Genomic DNA, 17,431 nt, shown 5'->3' on the forward strand with positions numbered 1-17,431 from the left:
ATGAGGTGACAGCATTTCCATCCTCAGCACTATCTAAAAACAGCACTTTCACTTGGAAACAGCACTTATTTTTAACAATTTAACCTCATTCTCTGCAGGAGCAAACAGGTGTTAAAACAGCCATTAAAATTTAAAAAAAACAAACCCAGACATTTGCAGTGCCCTGGTCCCACACACTTCATTTCCCCTGGGGAGTACAGACAGCCAGGTGACCAGGAGACCCCAAAATCACTGGGATTCAGCCCAAAATCATTGCCTGGCTGATGATTCCCTCAATGACACCTGCCAGGTCACAACTTCCCCTCGGAGAGATCCCCATGGGCATTGGGCTCACAAAGCCTGGATCTGACCCCAGCCATGCTCCTGAGAGGCTCTAGGCAACTTATTTCAGCAGATCCCCAGTCCTGTCTTCCCCTCTACTAACAGAGAAAGGGCAGCCCATCCTGAGCGGTGTGTGAGTGATGGGCAGCGGGGTTCGCATCCCCCTTCGGTTTGGCAACACAAAGTGGTGCCCAAGCAGAGCAGAAACACCTCCAGCGTGGAGACTGGTGAATGTCTGCTCACACCCCCTCAGACCCACCCCACAAACCCATAGTAATTTCCCAACATGCAGACCTACAATTGCAACCACTCTGGTTACCAAAAAAGCCCAGTGCCATGCACTGATATTACCTGTACCAGAGGACGGTGGCGTGACAGACCCCGGGCTGTCATCTTCAGGCTCCGACACCGTCACTGTTGGTACCACCTCATGGCTTGGCCTCAAGCCAGTCTCTGGCTGAGTTGGGCTTGACTCTTTGCTGGCAGCTTCCCGGGCGCTTTCTATCTCAGTGAGTGTGATCTTGACAGGGGCTGTAACCACGGAAGCACTGTGCTGATCTCCAAACCTTGTGTCTTCAAGTGAGTCTTGCTCTTTGGCTGCTTTCATGCTCTCTGAAGCCGTCCGCTGAGGTTCAGCAATGTGGCTGGACCTGGTGGGTACTCCCCGGTACTTATCGATAAGGCCTGGACTCTCATCTTCTGAGTCAGGGTCATGTTTTTCTTGGTATTTTATTTCTTCTGATCTACTTATGTCCATGTATTTATAAGCTTCTACTTTCATGGGATCTGCTAAGGTTTTATCAACTTCAGTAGATTCTGCAGGAGTCATCTCTATCCCCGAATCTGAGCTAAACAAGCCACGGGACTCAAATCCAGTTATATCTTGAACAGGATGTCCCAGCGTATTAAACCCCTCTGTGCTGCCTGAGCAGGGAATGGGGCTATTTTCCTGCTGATAAATGCCCATGAAATAGGTGGAGTCCCGTGGGGTGGTGTAGTGGACGTCCGAGATCAGAGAGGTGTAGAAGGAGTTGTCGCCGCCGTTGGCTGTGGATCCATAGTCAAAGAGGTGTGATGAAGTTGTGACACCTAAAGCAAAGATAGAAAAATGATGCACAGCGAAGAGACAAGTGCCTGCAGGCACTGATCTTTCTGCAAAGCTGTACTTGCTCCCTGTCAATTTTAGATTTGGTTTGTGCACCAGGCTTGGCTTTGTTTGCAGGCTCTTTGGGACTGCCTCTTACTATACCTTTGGGCAACATAATGGCACATCTGTCAGACAAGGCCTCCAGCTGCTGTTTAATCTTAAAATAGCTGTAACGATCCTGATAGCTGCTAAAAGTTCCCTGCCAACATTTGCCTAGCCTGTGCATAAAAATGTCCAGTGATGGCAATCCCACAACCTCCCTCACAATCTGACTCAGGGCCTCACCATCCAATATCCTTAAAAAAAAAAAAAAACCACCCAAAAACCTAATGTCCAATACAAAAATAATCCTGACCAAAAAGATTTTTTTTTTCTTTATACAGAGAAATGGAGGCATTTCACCTTAAAGAAACTTTTCATTAAGAGAAAAACTCTGCTGGACAGAAATTAAGACAGAAAAAGTGTTAGACAGCTTTAGATTTCATTTGCTCTTTTAAGACTAGCCACCCTAGATTTGTGAAACACCAGGGCAGAGACTAAACATCCTCACTTAGTGATTTCCACATGCCCAGAAAGCTGTATCCTGTGCGCATCATCTACCGAGCATGCCGGCATCAAAGTGGTTAAACCTCTACCCACGCCCATGCATCATTTTCATACACTGCCTCTAATTCCCTCTGTCATGCTTTAAATTCCTGGGGATGATGCTAATTAAACTACAAACAGTGGTCACTCTCTATTTGCAGCATTAATATAAAGCACAGCTCGATGATGGGAACAGCAAGATCCCCCATGAGGGAGGTGGGAAGACAAATTTTTATAGGGCCTGAGGGAACGGGGATGTAAAGGAACAAAGCTACTGTCTGTAGGAGCTGGTGCCTATAGGAGGGCGGTAGCCTGTTAACTGCTTGTGCGCTGACGCACGCTGCATCGCGGAGGCTGGCTGGCTTTCTCCGACCCCTGCTCATCACCCCCTGCAAGGGATGTGGGGCTCCTGACCTGCTCCACACTTGCCATGTCCTGGGCTACCATGCAAAATGCAAACTTAACAGTAATATTAAAGGGACATTGCTGCAGCTTCAAAGTCAGAAGCTGGGAAATGTCAGTGTGAAAGCTCCTGAGCTACTTGGATTTGGTTATTTTCTTTCTCCTTGCACATACATAATGATATCATCTCTAAATACCATCGCAACTATTTTTTCCCACAGCTCTCCATGCATTAGGCACGTGCAACTCATTTAGTGAGCCCTGAAGCAATTTTTTTTTTCCCTTTATCAATGTTCAGCGTGTAGCTGCAGGATTTACTGTACTGCACAACTTCAGTGGATTTGACATGCACAACCCAAGCCCTGCATAAAGGCAGAAGGACCATTTCCCACACCAGATTTTTGCATCACTCAGTGATCTTCATCGCTCAGATGACTTACAAGCAACTTCTCTTTCCTGGACTGACTTTCGGGTGGGAACGGCATGCTCCTTTTTTACAAGGGGAAACCCAGTAGCATAAGGAAAAAGCAACCCAAAAGTGCCACACCTTGCTTTTCAGCCTACCTATGCTACCTGCTCCTGTGTGTCCATCCTCACTGACTTTGGGTGCTGCGGCTCCTCCGCCAACCCTCACCACTAATCTGCTACTGCACACACAATGCTGATGGCAGCTCCATCCCTGCACCCCGAGAGCCCGTGGCCAGGGATTTGTGGCAGCTGCCTTTGCCATACAAGAGCACAGAGCAAGAGATGCTGTAGATAGCAGGTGGAAAATTATCATCACCATTCCCAGTCATTCCCAGCTCTTCTCACCGCTACAGAGAACTGCATAAAAGTTCTCATAGAAATATTTATGATCAAGCCAAGATCATGTTTCAAGTGATGAGGGTCACTGTGGAGATTTTTCCTACACACATGAATTTGGAAGCTTTTCTTCCTCTCCAGCTATGTAACTTTATGTTTACCTACTCTAAATTTCACCTTCCATTTTCCCACCAGCTCACTCTGGGTTGCAATATCCTTTTGTAACTCTGCATGCAGCTCTCATTCTCACTTCTCCAAATGACTCAGTCTCATCAGCAAAGGTACGTGAGAACGGACCCTAAGCAGAAAACCACAGTGAAACCAAAGCAGAATAAGGGCTAAGCTGGGCTGCCCAGCACCCACATCAGGTCCTACCTGAGGTCATCCAGTGCCTCACAAGGACAGCTCATACCCAAAAAATATTTCTAAATTATCAGTAAGCAGAGAGGGATAGGTTTTCTTGCAAATATTTTTCTTGCTGAACTTGCCTTTTTGAAAATTATCCATAAACAGGCTGAGATTTTCACAAATGTGTTGGTTAGCTGGAATTATCTGATGCATTGTTTATGCCAACATATTTCAGGCTGTGAATTGCTGACTACAGACTATTCATGCCTGTTGCTGCCAGTATCTGCTGTTTGTAATTTACTATTTGTGCTGGGTGAGTGGCTGTCTAAATCATGGGGTTTCAGGGCTGTTCTTTCATTAGATGATTCCTCAGTGCCTGCAGGGCCTGATCCAAAGCCCACCGAATTCACTAGAAAAGTCCCATTGATTCTGAGTGGCTTTGGACCAGCTCAAGATGGCTGTGCAATACTTTCTGCTCTGGGTGCTCATAAAAAATACAGTCACACCACCATCAGTGAGCAAAAATCCATTTCTACAAATATCCCACTATTGCTAATAAAGAGGGAGAACAACCATAGTCAGAGGAGATTGAAGTCACCATCAAACTAATATTTATGGATGCTGTTTGCAGCTTTCATTTCTCCTTTGTCCACAGTATATGTGAGCCAGATGCACATGCATTTACAGCACTTAGTAATGCTGATCAATAGAGCAGTGAAAGGGTTTCTAATGCATTTGTGTCAGATGCTTCATAGCAGGAGTTACACCAAGCCAGGAGGGCTCTCAGGAGAGCCACTCTGATAAAGAGGGCCTGGGAAAATATAATCCTGGTCTTTACATTATCAGCAGAAAGAAAAAAATAACCCTGAAACAGTCATTGCAGAAACATCACATTTTCAAACGGTTCAAAACCAGTGCTGAAGCAGATGTTAACACAAGAGCTGATTTAAAATGGACTGAATGTCGATCACAAACCTTTTTTTTTTTTCTGCAGTGGTTTTGCAAATGACGATGAAACCAGAAAATGCATTTCTTACTGGGGTTCAGCAGGAAGACAAAGAGTTAAAGGGTATGTGAGCATGTCTATGCGCATGTGTGAGTAGAGAGAGGATTCACTTTAGGAGGACATAGAAGGATCCCAACTCTCAAGACAACTGCAGAGTCAGAAGCACTGAAGACAGCTGAAATTGCCTAATTACTAGGATTTAATGCAACTGTCTATTTCCACAGGGAATGATTTAAAGCTATTGGTAAAATGCCTCTTATTTGGGAAGTGTGAATCTATCAGCTATTAGGTTGGCTATTAAAGACATGAAAACCTATAATAGCTGAGCAGATTTTCGCTGAAGAACAGTGTATTCAGAGTCTGGTGATTAAGCAATGCCCTCTCTGACTTTAAGTTTATTTAGTTCAATATCCGTGGGAAGGAGAAGCCTTGAATAGCACTGGTAACTGATGGCAGTATCAGATCTGAATTTGCCCTTGTTACAAAGGGTTCGGTTTTTTTAATCTGGATTTCCTTCAAATGTGCCCAAAAACTTGCCTGCCAATTCAGGTAAAGCAAAGCTATTCAGTGCCTGAAAGCAGCAGTCATACTTCGTTGTAATACGAGCCCTCGGGAAATAATTTCACTTCCTGCGACCAGCTAAGAAGTAATGGATCTGATTCAATCATTTGAGCACAGCTGAGATGCTCAGCAAGTTACATGTGTTTTCATCAACTGTAAAGGAAAAAAAAAATTTGAAAATGACTGTTTTGTTTCCTCAGAATAAGTAAGTGAATGCTCCAGAAATCCCCTCCTACAGCACTGGATTTAGAGCTATTTAGCAATTGACACAGGAAATAATTTAGAAATCATTGGTTCCATGCAGAGTAACTCTTAATTTAAGAAAGGCAGCTGAAGCCCAATTTGGATCAATGCAAGCTGAACTGCTGCAGCACGCTGGAAGAGGAAACAAAGTTAGCTGAGAAAAACAGACAAGAAAAAGAGCTAAATTAAGTACAACTGAGGGGTTTTTTCCAAACTAGAGTCTTCTTAAAATTATCACTTCAGAATACTGTATTAAATTTTCAATAAAATAATCAGCTTTCATGTTAACCTGTCTTTCTTAATCTTCACATACAACTCTGGTGACCTTCAGTGACAAAGACTGACATAGAAGGACACGAAATTTCAGTTCTACAGAACTGTTGGCAACCCCGCAATGTGAGGTTCAGTATTTATTGTGTGTCAGTGATTCTTTAGAATTATTAATTTTTTCAGAAGAGGAGGGGGGAACTAATCTTTAATTAGATTATGCTATTTTTACAAGCCTGGAGCTGCAGTGAGAAGAGGAAGGATCTTTGGTTGCAACTGGAGGAATCAAGCGACCGTTTCACACAGAAGCAGAGTAGTGTGAGCAAGCTCTGACTTTGGCTTTGGATACTGAGCCTCAGGAGTTGTTACTGGCTACCCATGTGCTGCAGGCTCCCAGAAGCAGAGTCTCCCCAGCTCTCTCCTGTGTCCATGCAGATCACAGCCTCCTGGTGACAAGGTCCACCTTGTCCTGTTTGGACAGCCCCCGACCCGTGGTAACTTATGGACTAGAGATAATAATGAGCAAAGTCCCATAAACAAGGGGAGTACTCTTGTCTGACTGGCCCCAAGTGATGCTAGTGAATCTCTCAGGCCACGTGTCACTCCCAGGTGGGGGTTGGCCCTTCAGGTGCCACTCAGAGATTTTAGCTAACAAAGAAGCCAAAACTGAGTGACAAGCATTTTCCAACACAGCATCTCTGCTCTGATCCAAGACTCCCAAAGGCACTGCAGAGCTCAGGGATATGTAGTGACCTTCTTTCAGCATTCAGACAAAAGCCTGGCTCTTAAAAAGATATTGTATATTGTCTTAAAGGCTCAAGGAGGTAGTTGAGCACTTTGTCAAGCTTTTCATTTTATAATTACTACCTTGGCTAGAAAGGCTGATTTCATAGCAAGACTGTCTAAACCCAAGGAGCCATCATGCCATCCCATTGTAACTGACAGTGATGCAGGAGAGTCCCATTGCCCAAACCTTGCTACCACCTAAATATCTGCATCTGGAGATCAAACCACAGCTCAGGGTCCTCTCTGATGACCAGCACAGACTGTGTTTCGCAGCCCACATCAGTAGATTATGTTCCAGCCTCTCCTTCACTTTTATTGTTCATCCATGACCATCAGGTAGATGCATCTTCCTGCTTTCTTCCAAATACACAACAAAAGTAGCTATTAAGCAGTCCTGCCTTTTCTGTACCAAATTTAGAATTTTGTCATCAGCCACTAGCAAAAAGCCTGTGCTTGACCTTGGCTTCTTTGTATTCCTAACTTATCCTTAAAAAGGAGAAAAAAAATGGAAATACCTTTTCTTATTTTTCTTATTTCCTATTCTTTTGAGCCTGATACATGATGTTTCATTGCTTCTTTTTAGTTTCCCAACTCCGTTGCCCTCCTTTTTAAAAATCACATTATACTACCTTACTATGTTCTCATCTCTAGTCAGATACATCTTTATAATCTGTAGTCATATACATCTTTATACAGATGTTCAGTGTTTCTATCACTTTTCCACATCTCTTTACAGTACCCACATGGACCAGCAGTCCCAAGTTTATCTCCAAATTTAAAGCACACCCTATCTTCTTAGATTCAGACCAAGTTGTTTCTTCCTCTTTACTTGATTTCAAGTCCAATTCAAATGTCAGCAACACTCCACGAATTTCCAAATGTCTTTTGCTAGCACCCCTCCCAGCAGCAGCAAGGGCAGATTGCACGAGTGGCAGAGGCATCTCTCAGCCCCATAGCAAATCACACAGTGCTTCGAAGTATGCTGGCTACCCCCATGAATGAGTGTACCACTTGGGAGCCATGCCCTCAATTTTGCGAGACCCTCCTCCATGAATTTTCTAACCCAAGACACTTCAATATCCATTGCAAACCTCAAAAGTACTTGAGCACTTGTGTGCCAACTCAAGTAGAGCATGAAACCACGATGACTGAGACCCTGATGACCCTCATGCCAAGCCCGGGCATCACCATGCTGTGGATAATACCACTAAATCAGCTCTTGGTCTCCCCTGAATTAGCCTTTCTCGATAGCCAGGGCCAGCTGTCAGCCCTGAGCTACTCCACCTCCAGATGCTATAGGTTACATGCAGAGAGCAGCAAGCTGCTTGCAAGAGATCTGCAACTAGGCGTGCATCCCTGGCAGCAATGCCAGCTATTCCCAGCTGCCAGGAGATGGTGCTCTTTGTTTTAGCTCAGGATTTGCAAACCCACTTTACAGGTTAGCAACTTCTTTTCTTCCAGGACTCTTCATGATCCTGACTGCAGGAAAAATATAACTCACCGAGTCACAGCATTTGCAAACATCAATGGCCAGTAATTCTGGGATTCCTTTACCCAATAAATGCTATAAGAAAACTGGAAGGATACATGCTTCTATTCTATTATTATTTCCCTCTGGTTCTCTGTATGGGTCCCCAACGTATTAGGGAAACTCAGAGCAGTAAGGTGGCTGCTTCCCGCTGTCTCAGAGCAGCTGACAGCTCCATGCCTTAGCTCCTGGGGACAGGAGTGAGTCAGTGCATCAGCTGTGCAAGTTATTCATCCTTCCCCTTGAGATCTCACAGAAGCCAGATGAAACACTGCCATGCAGAGAGGCAGGTGCTGTCTCCTGCACAGGTAGGAGGGCAAAAGGACAGGATGGAAAAAACAGGTTTAAATCTGTTTACACATCAGTTACCCTATGGACTTCATTGCTGTGACTTCTGATTCATCTCACCTGAGATGGAACGCAAGGCCTAAAGTCAAACAAGTTAATGATATGCTTTAATGCATGTAAAACCCCTCCTTCAGGTCAATTTGCAGAGGATAAGAGTTAGTACAGCCTCCAGCCTCAGTGCTTTAGCTGTCTATTGTAAGCAGGCATTGCAGCTTCCAGTTCCAGGGCTCCCCCATTTCAGTCCTCCATGTGGTAAATATATGGGGTCCACAGGGATCCAAGGATTAGCATCCTTTATCAACCCACCACCTCCTCGTAAGCACAGAGGCTGGAGAGGGGAGACAAATTGCTGTCAGGATCTAAACTCTGAAGTCCCTAACACTTTTGGAAGCTTCAGTTTGGGGGCTATCTGTTGAGACAATCCCCGCTACAGCCAGTGTCAGGTCACCCTCATGTTACACCAAAGCATGGTTCTTCCAGTGGCTTCCCAAGACCCTGCCTGGGGGTTTCTCCTATTGCCCCAGCTGACTTCTAGTTTATTCCAAAAACTGGACAGGCACAGATCATGCCCTGGCTCAGCTGCTGAGTGCTACAGCTCTGTCTGCAGGAGGGATGTGTAGGAAACACTGATGAGCGTTTAATAAGATTAAGACAGATCCACTCTGAGGAACACAGGACGCACTGCGCTGCTAGCACTGTCATCCCAGCAGGCTATTAACAGCATCTTTCGGTTTTGCCACCGGCTCTGCACCACAACAGCTATTGTCTCCCTGCCAGCACCATTCCGAAAAGATACCGGGGTCCACCTTTTTGCTGCTGCTGAGTAGGCACTGTGGGTGTGGCAGTACACCCCAGACCAAGCCAAACCAAGCAGAGGAGTGGAGCTTGGTTTGACGATGCTGAATATCCTCAGCTCCCATGGACATACACAGAGCTCACAGAATGTGACAGGGGATGCTCAGCAGATCCCCCAAAGCCAACCAGCCAGTGTGCAAAGTGAACCCACAGTAAATGATTCAGCACTTCCCACCCCCACATGCCCACCAGGCTTTCTGCTTCAATAAATAGTCTCAGAGAGCTCCAATTTGACCTGGCAAGTAAAACCCTGGTATAAGGTCCAAGACAGCCCTCCCCACTGCTCCAGACAGCATGAAAAATCATGAATGCTGAAAAAAAGAGTCCTGAGAGGAACACAAACTGTTTAAAATGGGCATAAAGTTGCAGATGCTCCTGCTAGGAGTGCAGCTGCAGATTTTCAAAATTATCAAAAAAGGATACAAATATCTTTTATAAGTTTTAACAAAAATACGGTGCAGGAAAAAAGCAGGTTTTCACTCCTGTGATAGGAGTAACTCGACTCTTTAGTAGGGTTCAGTAACACTATGGTACTGGCTTAAGTGCTATCAAATGCACTTTGCTAGGGACAATTAAACCCTGCTTATGAGAATAATTAATTCTTATTTCACTGTAGTCACATTGCCCCCGGAATGATCAAACTCCAGCAAGTCCCACAGCAAAAATACTCCAAGCAGTAAGTGAATTAGCACCTAAATCATGCTTTTCAATGACTTAAAATGGGGCTCAACTCCCCTTAGAGAATTAGACACCAAAATATCTCACAAAATCTGGATGTGTTTGGCTAAGTCTCATTCATCAGTAAATTGTAAAATACCTAAATTACATTTCAAACATGATTTAGGAACTTCAGCTATTCACTGTTTTTACCCCCAGACTGCTACAACACAGTTGGTCACTCTCCAAACTTGAACCAGCTTGTCTTTCAATACTGTCTTCCCCTGCCCAGCCTCCATCCCAGGGCTCTGCCACAGCCACCTCCTGCACATCCAGCCCGACCTTTGCTGCATCCCCATTACTTTTAAAATCCACAGCCATGCAGATGCAGATCCAGACTTAGCCTGGAAAAGAGAAAAATGCCAGTGCCAGCCACTTTTGATGCGATAAACCCGGGACAGAAATCACTGCCCTACAGCTTCAGGTTCTTCCACACCAGGGAAGAAGGGGCTCACCAGCAGAGGGGTAAAAGCCAGCATGGGAGAAAGGCTTCTACTGAAATACGAGTCTTTGAATGAGTGTCTGATACACATCTGGAGAGACTGCTGAGTTTTCTCTATGCCATCTGACCATTTTTATGGTCTATTAAAAAATTAGAAAAAAGGATGAGTGTCGCCTTGCACTTGGGCTTGGCTCCCCATCCCCCAGGGTTGAAGCTACCCCAGCGGCATGAATCTTCCAGGGAGACAAAGCAACAATTGCAATGAAGTTCAGCTGAAATCACTGAGGGCTCTCGAGAGGAAAATTAATTTTGTGACAATGCATAACACCTACAGCAATGTGTCAGGCATGGTAATTCAGGGAGAAAACCAGCTGTCAGGCACTGAGGGCTGGGGTAAATCAGGAGTGACTCCACCAAAGGCACTAGAGTTACACCTGCATAAAACTGTCACTAGGGAAGGAAGTACGAGGCTCTGGGAGCCAACAAACAGTGTCTGAAGACAAGGCATTACTGGCCACAAATCAGGATCAAATCTAATGCCCAAGGGACAGCAGGAAAATCTAGGTCAGAGAGGATACAGTGGCATGAGGCTGATGCAGGCAGAGACAGAGCTCAAAAATCTCCATCTAACTCCCTTTTCACCCAGTATTTTCCCATCGCAACATGACCTGTGCCTGAAAGACCAGAGGACCGGCATATGCTGGCTCCTGGTATCTACCTTTATTGGCAGCAATAGAAACATCAGTAGAAAAGACCCTGTATAGCTTTGAGTAGGATCCAGAATATGTAACATCAAGGAGGAGTGAAGAAATATGCACAGCATCAAAAAAGATTTTAGAAAAAAACAAATTTAAAAAAATAAAGCAACTGGGAGGTTCTGCTGAAGCAGGTGAGGCAGCAGGCTCCAACCTAAGCACTAATGTGGCTTCTTTGCATGTAAAGTGATTTCTCTCTATTTCTAGAAGGTGGGAGCACCAAGGGTGCATCTGAAAGTCAATCAAAAAGTTTTCAAAAGTATATTAAAAGTTAAACCTCTCAAAGTAGTGCAAAATGTGGGGCAGAGCCACTGCAGTCATAAATCAGCATCAACCTGCTGGCTCCAGCTTCTGCTTAAGGAGGATCGGGCCATATGTGCTATAACTAATGTTAGAAATGTCCTTGCCTTCAAGGTCTCTCCTTTATTTACCTGCCACTATGTTTCTTCTTCTGTAAAAGATGAGTTTACTCCAAGCAGAGGCAGAAAAAATCCTCCCCAGACATCTCACTTCCCCAAAGGACGTTTTTAGAGATTTATCCCACCCATCTCTGTCCTTTAGTGAAGAACCAATACAACTACAAACCCCTCCATCTCCGGACTGTGAATACGTGACACCAAAAATATTCACCCACCCAGGAGACCAGCCAGCAAGTCCGAAGTCTGTACTCCGAGTGGAGGCATAATTAAGATTTCGAGGAGCACAGGTTAGTTTGACCATCACCCTCCCTGAAAGCCCAGGAGAAGCTCCTGCTCCTTCCTCACTCGGCAGCTCTCTTTTCATTTGCAAAATATGAAGGTTTGGAGGGGTGATATGGGACCTCTGTGGTAAGCTGGGGCCTGGTCAACAGGCTGGCTTGGTTTTGAGCACTTTTCACAGACACCTTGGATGTCACCCCCAAGCTGAGGGGAAGGGGGCAGCTCCTCTCCACTCTGTACCTGCACACCATGCAGGCAGCACTACAGTCTCACCCACTGTTTTCTGGAATAAGGGAACCTCAGACACGGGTATCTTTGGCTCTGGCCCTCTTCTGTCCTGCTGCAGCCAGTGGGGCAGGGATAGGGGCAATTGCTTTGCTTTAGGGCAGGCAGGGGCTGAATGTGGCTTTTCTGGAAGAGCAGAGGAAAGCCAAGGCAAAGTCACGCCTCTGCTGTTTGCAAGGGGACTCAGCTCCCTGCAGTCAGAGTTGGTGGCTAAATCACAGTCTTCTGCAGATTTAAAGACAGCAGAGGCTGCACTACAGAAAGCTTTTGAGGTTGTGGCAGAGCAACTTTAATTCAAACCCACCATTTGCTGGAAATACTGTGTGTTATTAAAGCAGGAGGGGGGCAGCAGCTTGACAGCAGCGCCAGGACCAACTTCACTGACAGGCACTTCTCTCTGCGTTCAGCAGCACAGCCTGGTGTTTGGCTTCGTTAGTGAAAAGCTGGGGATAATTACCCAGATCATGATGCCTTGTGCAGCTTTCCTAGAGTCTCTGTTGCATGGGAAGGGTCAGCTTCCAGGTAACTGTGGAAGCTGCAGTGGAAGGCAGGAGCTCCCCTCCTCTGCCCGATCTCCATCCATGTGCCAACGGTGCTGCTGAAGCTGCTCTTGTGATGTGGTTATTGCAAACCACTGCCTCACCCACATCTGTTAGAAGATTTCTATTAAAAGCTGCAATGAAAACTTGGCTTTTCCATTACAGGGAGGTCTGTTTTCCTCCAAAAAATGTCCCTTCCCTTAGTGAAACATCTAAGACACCAAATCTGAAAATCTCTGACTTTGCTGCCATCCTGACCTTAGAAGAGGCAGAGAACACTGAATAGTTTCCTGTGCAGCTCAGAGGGGTTTCAGATCCTAAATACCAAAGGTTTTTAAGAGCAGTTACACAGCTAACTTGAATGCTATCGGTAGAGGTGCTCCTGCTTGGAGAGACAGGACAAATACATGACCTCCACAGCAGCTCTCCTGCTTTAGGCTCTAGCATGAACTACATTTGGAGGCCAGCTACATGACAGTCAGACTTGCCGCTATGATCATGAACCTTTCCACCCCAGCAGATAAACCAGGTAGAATGCTTCATCTGAGAAGAAAGCAGCTTCTAGATCAAGTTATGGACAGGACTTCCCTGTCCATATTGCTGATTCACCTACGGGTTTGTGCCAAAATAATAAAGATGTCTAAAGAGAAAAAGCAAATATGGCAAGCAGTTTTTCTGATGTGTTTTCAAAGAGAATAGAAGGGAACATCTAGAGAACTTCAGGGCAAACAAAGCATTATGTCCTCCCAGAAAAGCCCATTTTGAGAGCCTTCTACGGTGAGTGAGCCAGAGGGTATTTGGAAGAACATGACTACTAGCTAAGATTAAGTATTAGGTTGTCCTTAAAAAAAAAAACATTAAAAAATAATATAATGGCCATCTTGGCTTGGTGTTAGGAAGCAAAGGAAAAGTAACAAGTGTAGGAAACTCAACTTTCTCTTATATTTTTGGCATTCAGTCCTCTTTGGTAAACAACTTGTAACAGGAAATCAGTCAAATGGACAAAGTGTTAACAAGGCAATTAAGACACTAAGATATCCTGAAGGGAGTTCTTCACATGATGGCATTCTTCAGACACCGACTAATCATTCATCGCATTAAAAACTTCAGACAGGGCAGTGTAAAAGCATCAGCAGATGTCACCATGCTCAGGGATGCAGCATATTTTCCCTGGGCAGAAGCCCAGAGTGCAAGGGTGCAGGCAGTGCTGCAGAATAAAGTACCCAAGCAGGACATGAAAGGAGGCGAGAGGCAGCCCACGAATAGACAGCAGAAAAAATAAGAGCTCATGGACTAACCCTGCGATGTAAAACAAAGAAGGTCCCATACAGGGATAGGCAGGGCAAGGAGAAGAGATTCCCACTGTTTATCTGTAGCTTGTCTTCTGGCACAGATAAACCAGGAGCCACGGTATTTTTGTGGTTTGTTTTCTTCGTTTAGAAAAAGCACAGAAAGATGCAGAGAAACTACTGAAGATGCTGGTGGTGTAAGTACTGGAGGGCAGGACACCTGGGACCAGTCTGGAGGAGGGAATAACAGAGATACATTTATATTGTATGGAAGGGGGACGGGAGGGGGAGCGCAGGATCACAGTCTATTAATACTCTCAAGGTACCAGTATAAGTGGAGAGAATTAGTCACAGTCTTAGAGGATGGGAGGAAAAAGACCAATGGCTTGAAGTCAGGATGTAAAATTAGGCTACATGTCAAGGTGTATTTCTTGATGGAGAAGGGCAGAGGAGCGGAATAGGGAGCACAGTGCATGCCCCTATCTCATCTCTCCGTTACAGCACATCTGGATGGGCCTTAGCTGGGAATGAACTCCAGCTCTGCCCTGGAAAGGTGCCTTCCAGATGTCTTTTTCTGGCACCAATGTTGATAGCCTCTTGTACATTAGCACATCAGATGAAGTTTGGCAAGAGAGAAAATTAAAGGGAAGCAATTCTGCTTGGAACTGAGCTGCAACAGATTTAGGGTTTTTTTAAAAGTGAAACACAAAAGCAAACCAATAAAAATCATTCCAGGTCAAATCAATTTAATTTGACCTGAAGCTAAATGTCAGATCTGGTTTACAGCAAACTTTGAATTTCAAAGGGAAATGCTGTGCATCAGGGTCCCTCGTGGAAGCATGTTCAATGTGGCCCATGCAGGGGGACACTGCAGGGTGGCCTTCATTTTCCCTACCCTGCGCCGGCCACGCCTAACAGGCTGAGGCTCACTTCAGAGTCAGAGAAGCACAGCACCTGCACAATCAAAGTTCACAGGCAGTGCTAAACTGTGCTCAGACCCAACTTAGCTCCCAGCGTTTTGGATCTGAGCCCATGAGATTATTCACTGCATCGTATAGTTGCCATGGTAACATCCTATTGAGTATTATTAGAAATCACTGTCCCAAAATCCCATTTATTGGAAGGAGTTGTGCAGCAGGGGCAAGAGCCATCTTTGCCTGCACAGCTTTCCATTCCTCATAGCTCCCAACAGCAGATGATCTAGGTGGTGGATTAACCATCTTTCCCCAGTGCTACCAGTTGTAGCACTGAGCTGTGGAGTGCAAAAAGCAAAGTGCACCCCACTTCCAACCAGCCCAGCTGCTTGTTCAAAGCAGTTGCTGTTTGAAGCTGCTTCTTCACAGCCAACTTGCTTACACATTTTTCAAAAGTGGACGAACAAACTACAGTCTAATTTAAATGCAGGCAATGTGTGTTTTTGTTAGCCCGAGCAAACACGGAAAATCAGAGCCCCTTTCCTCTCCATTGTTCAAAGGAATTTAGATTATAACCCTGCAGAGATTAAATTTTGCAGTAGATCTTCCTGAACATTTGCCTTTTACTAAAAAGAATCATCGTTTTTTATGTTAAATGTTGGAACAGTGCACATTCCTTAGAAAACATGAAATTAAGCCAGTACAGGGGTAAGGACAGACAGAGACAACTGGACTGAGGGAGAACCAGGCTGCACCTCGCTATAAAACACAAGCCACTGCATTCTTCCACTAAACCCTCTTCCAATAGGAAAACTGGGTTTCAGCAGTTAAAAACAACTAATTTATTAGGCAATGGTTTTCGACAATGAATTAGAAACTTTGGGAAGTTTTGTCTTCTTATCCAAATGCCACATGGCTTGGGTGCTGCATCTCTTACTGCCCATGAGGCCAGCAGATGTCCACATCAGCTGTAGGCTTATAACACAAAAAGGGCTTCTGAGGTCCACACGGCTCCCAGCCTCATCTGAAATAGCCCAAAGACAATAACTAATTTTCCTCCTTTTAAAACTGGAAACAGGAGAAAGAAGGGAAATTGGAGATGGGAGACTGCATGAAGAGTATTTCCAACAGGCTATTTATACCCTTACTGGCTCGACTTCTACTTACCCTGAAGCCATTTAACACTGTTTTGCAGTATGAAAGGGCCTTCACGTGGATAAACATTCAGGTCTGTCACCGTAAGGCACTCACAACATATGGGCAGGCTCTTCATTTTTAGTGTTTTCATCCACTTAAACACATCAGAAAAAGGCTTAAGGATTTTATGCCGGCTTTTGACCAAGATGACAAGTGTAAACAGCCATTCTGGGTGCGATGTTTCAGTTTGCACACCCAGGATGCAATAAAACACCTCCCTGGGCTGCCATCCCATTTCCCAAGCCAAAGGCTGTGCTGGTAACCCAGGTCAACCCTCTGCTTTTGAGGATCAAGAACCTTCATCTCTTGTGTGGACCCTGTCTCAGTGTATCTCCAGGTGGGACTCACCCAAGATGCAGACCAAGGTCAGATTGGTTTTCGAGGGAGAGCGCAGAAATGGCTAACCACATCCTAACCAGGATGGTCTCCTTGATGCAACATGCTTAATCCCCCAGCTCAGTTTACCCAGTCTCTGCATCTTTCATCTAGATCTCAAGTCAGCTTTTAACCTCACACGTAGGTTTTTGGACAGGTCTGTAGCACCAGAGATCTTTGGCATCTGCCTGCCCCACCAACTACGTGGGCAGAGAATCCCCAACAGATTTTGGGTTGCGATGATGAGAAGGAAACAAGTGAAAAATGAAGCAAGAAGGGTGCAGAGACAAGAGGTAGAGCAGGGAGAAGAGCTCAGTGCTAAGAACAAGGAAAGGTATTGAGAGAGAGGAAAAAGAGGAGGTGTGTGTGGGAGAGGGGTGGAAAGCAGAGGGTAAAGGACACTGATGTGGAGAGAGAGGAATAAGCAGAGCAGAGTGAGAATTAAATGAAGAGTGATGCAGAAGAATTAAAACAAAGTCATGGGAACAAAGGGCAAGAGAAGTAGAGAAGAAAGCAGAGGATGATGTATGAACTGGGTGAGAAGAGAGAGAAGAAATTTTAGAAGTGCTAGGATAGACACACATACCTGTCTGTATGTACAGTCTGAAGGTTACTACATTTGATCTACACTTCCCTCATTCATGTTTATCCATCATATATTTCTGGGACACTATTTTTAACCACATACAAAAACACACTAGGAGCTTTTCTCACTTCCATTTTGGAGGAAGGGCTAGGCACAAGGAGAATCTCTTTTTAGAATAAATTCAGAAAGACTATCAGAGCAAACCCAACGCCTATGAATAAATAACTCCGTTCCTGCAGAGGAGGCTGTGGCAAGGAGCTATTCTCAGATGAGCACACAGCCCCGAAGAGGAGAATGTTTGGGAGTGAACGAGGGGGTGGTGGCCACGAGCCCTGCATGGCTCAGGCATTTTACCTGCCTTCCTTCAGGGAAGAAGCTTTTCCAGTCTGGAGCAACAAAGGGCACAAGGAGCAACATGTACACAAAGGCAAAA

At 45.1% G+C, this 17,431-nt stretch overlaps 1 protein-coding gene across 1 annotated transcript in view; it reads right to left on the bottom strand.

The window, feature by feature from the left end:
- RTN1 (reticulon 1) overlaps window positions 1-17,431 on the bottom strand; it is a 118,789-nt gene that overhangs the window by 52,190 nt on the left and 49,168 nt on the right. The window contains exon 2 of the mRNA XM_074908803.1: window positions 673-1,410. Coding sequence (XP_074764904.1) covers window positions 673-1,410 — 738 coding nt within the window. The remainder of the gene's footprint in view (window positions 1-672; window positions 1,411-17,431) is intronic.

The sequence above is a fragment of the Athene noctua genome, chromosome 6 (assembly GCF_965140245.1).
Source record: "Athene noctua chromosome 6, bAthNoc1.hap1.1, whole genome shotgun sequence".
NCBI classification, from domain to species: Eukaryota; Metazoa; Chordata; class Aves; order Strigiformes; family Strigidae; genus Athene; species Athene noctua.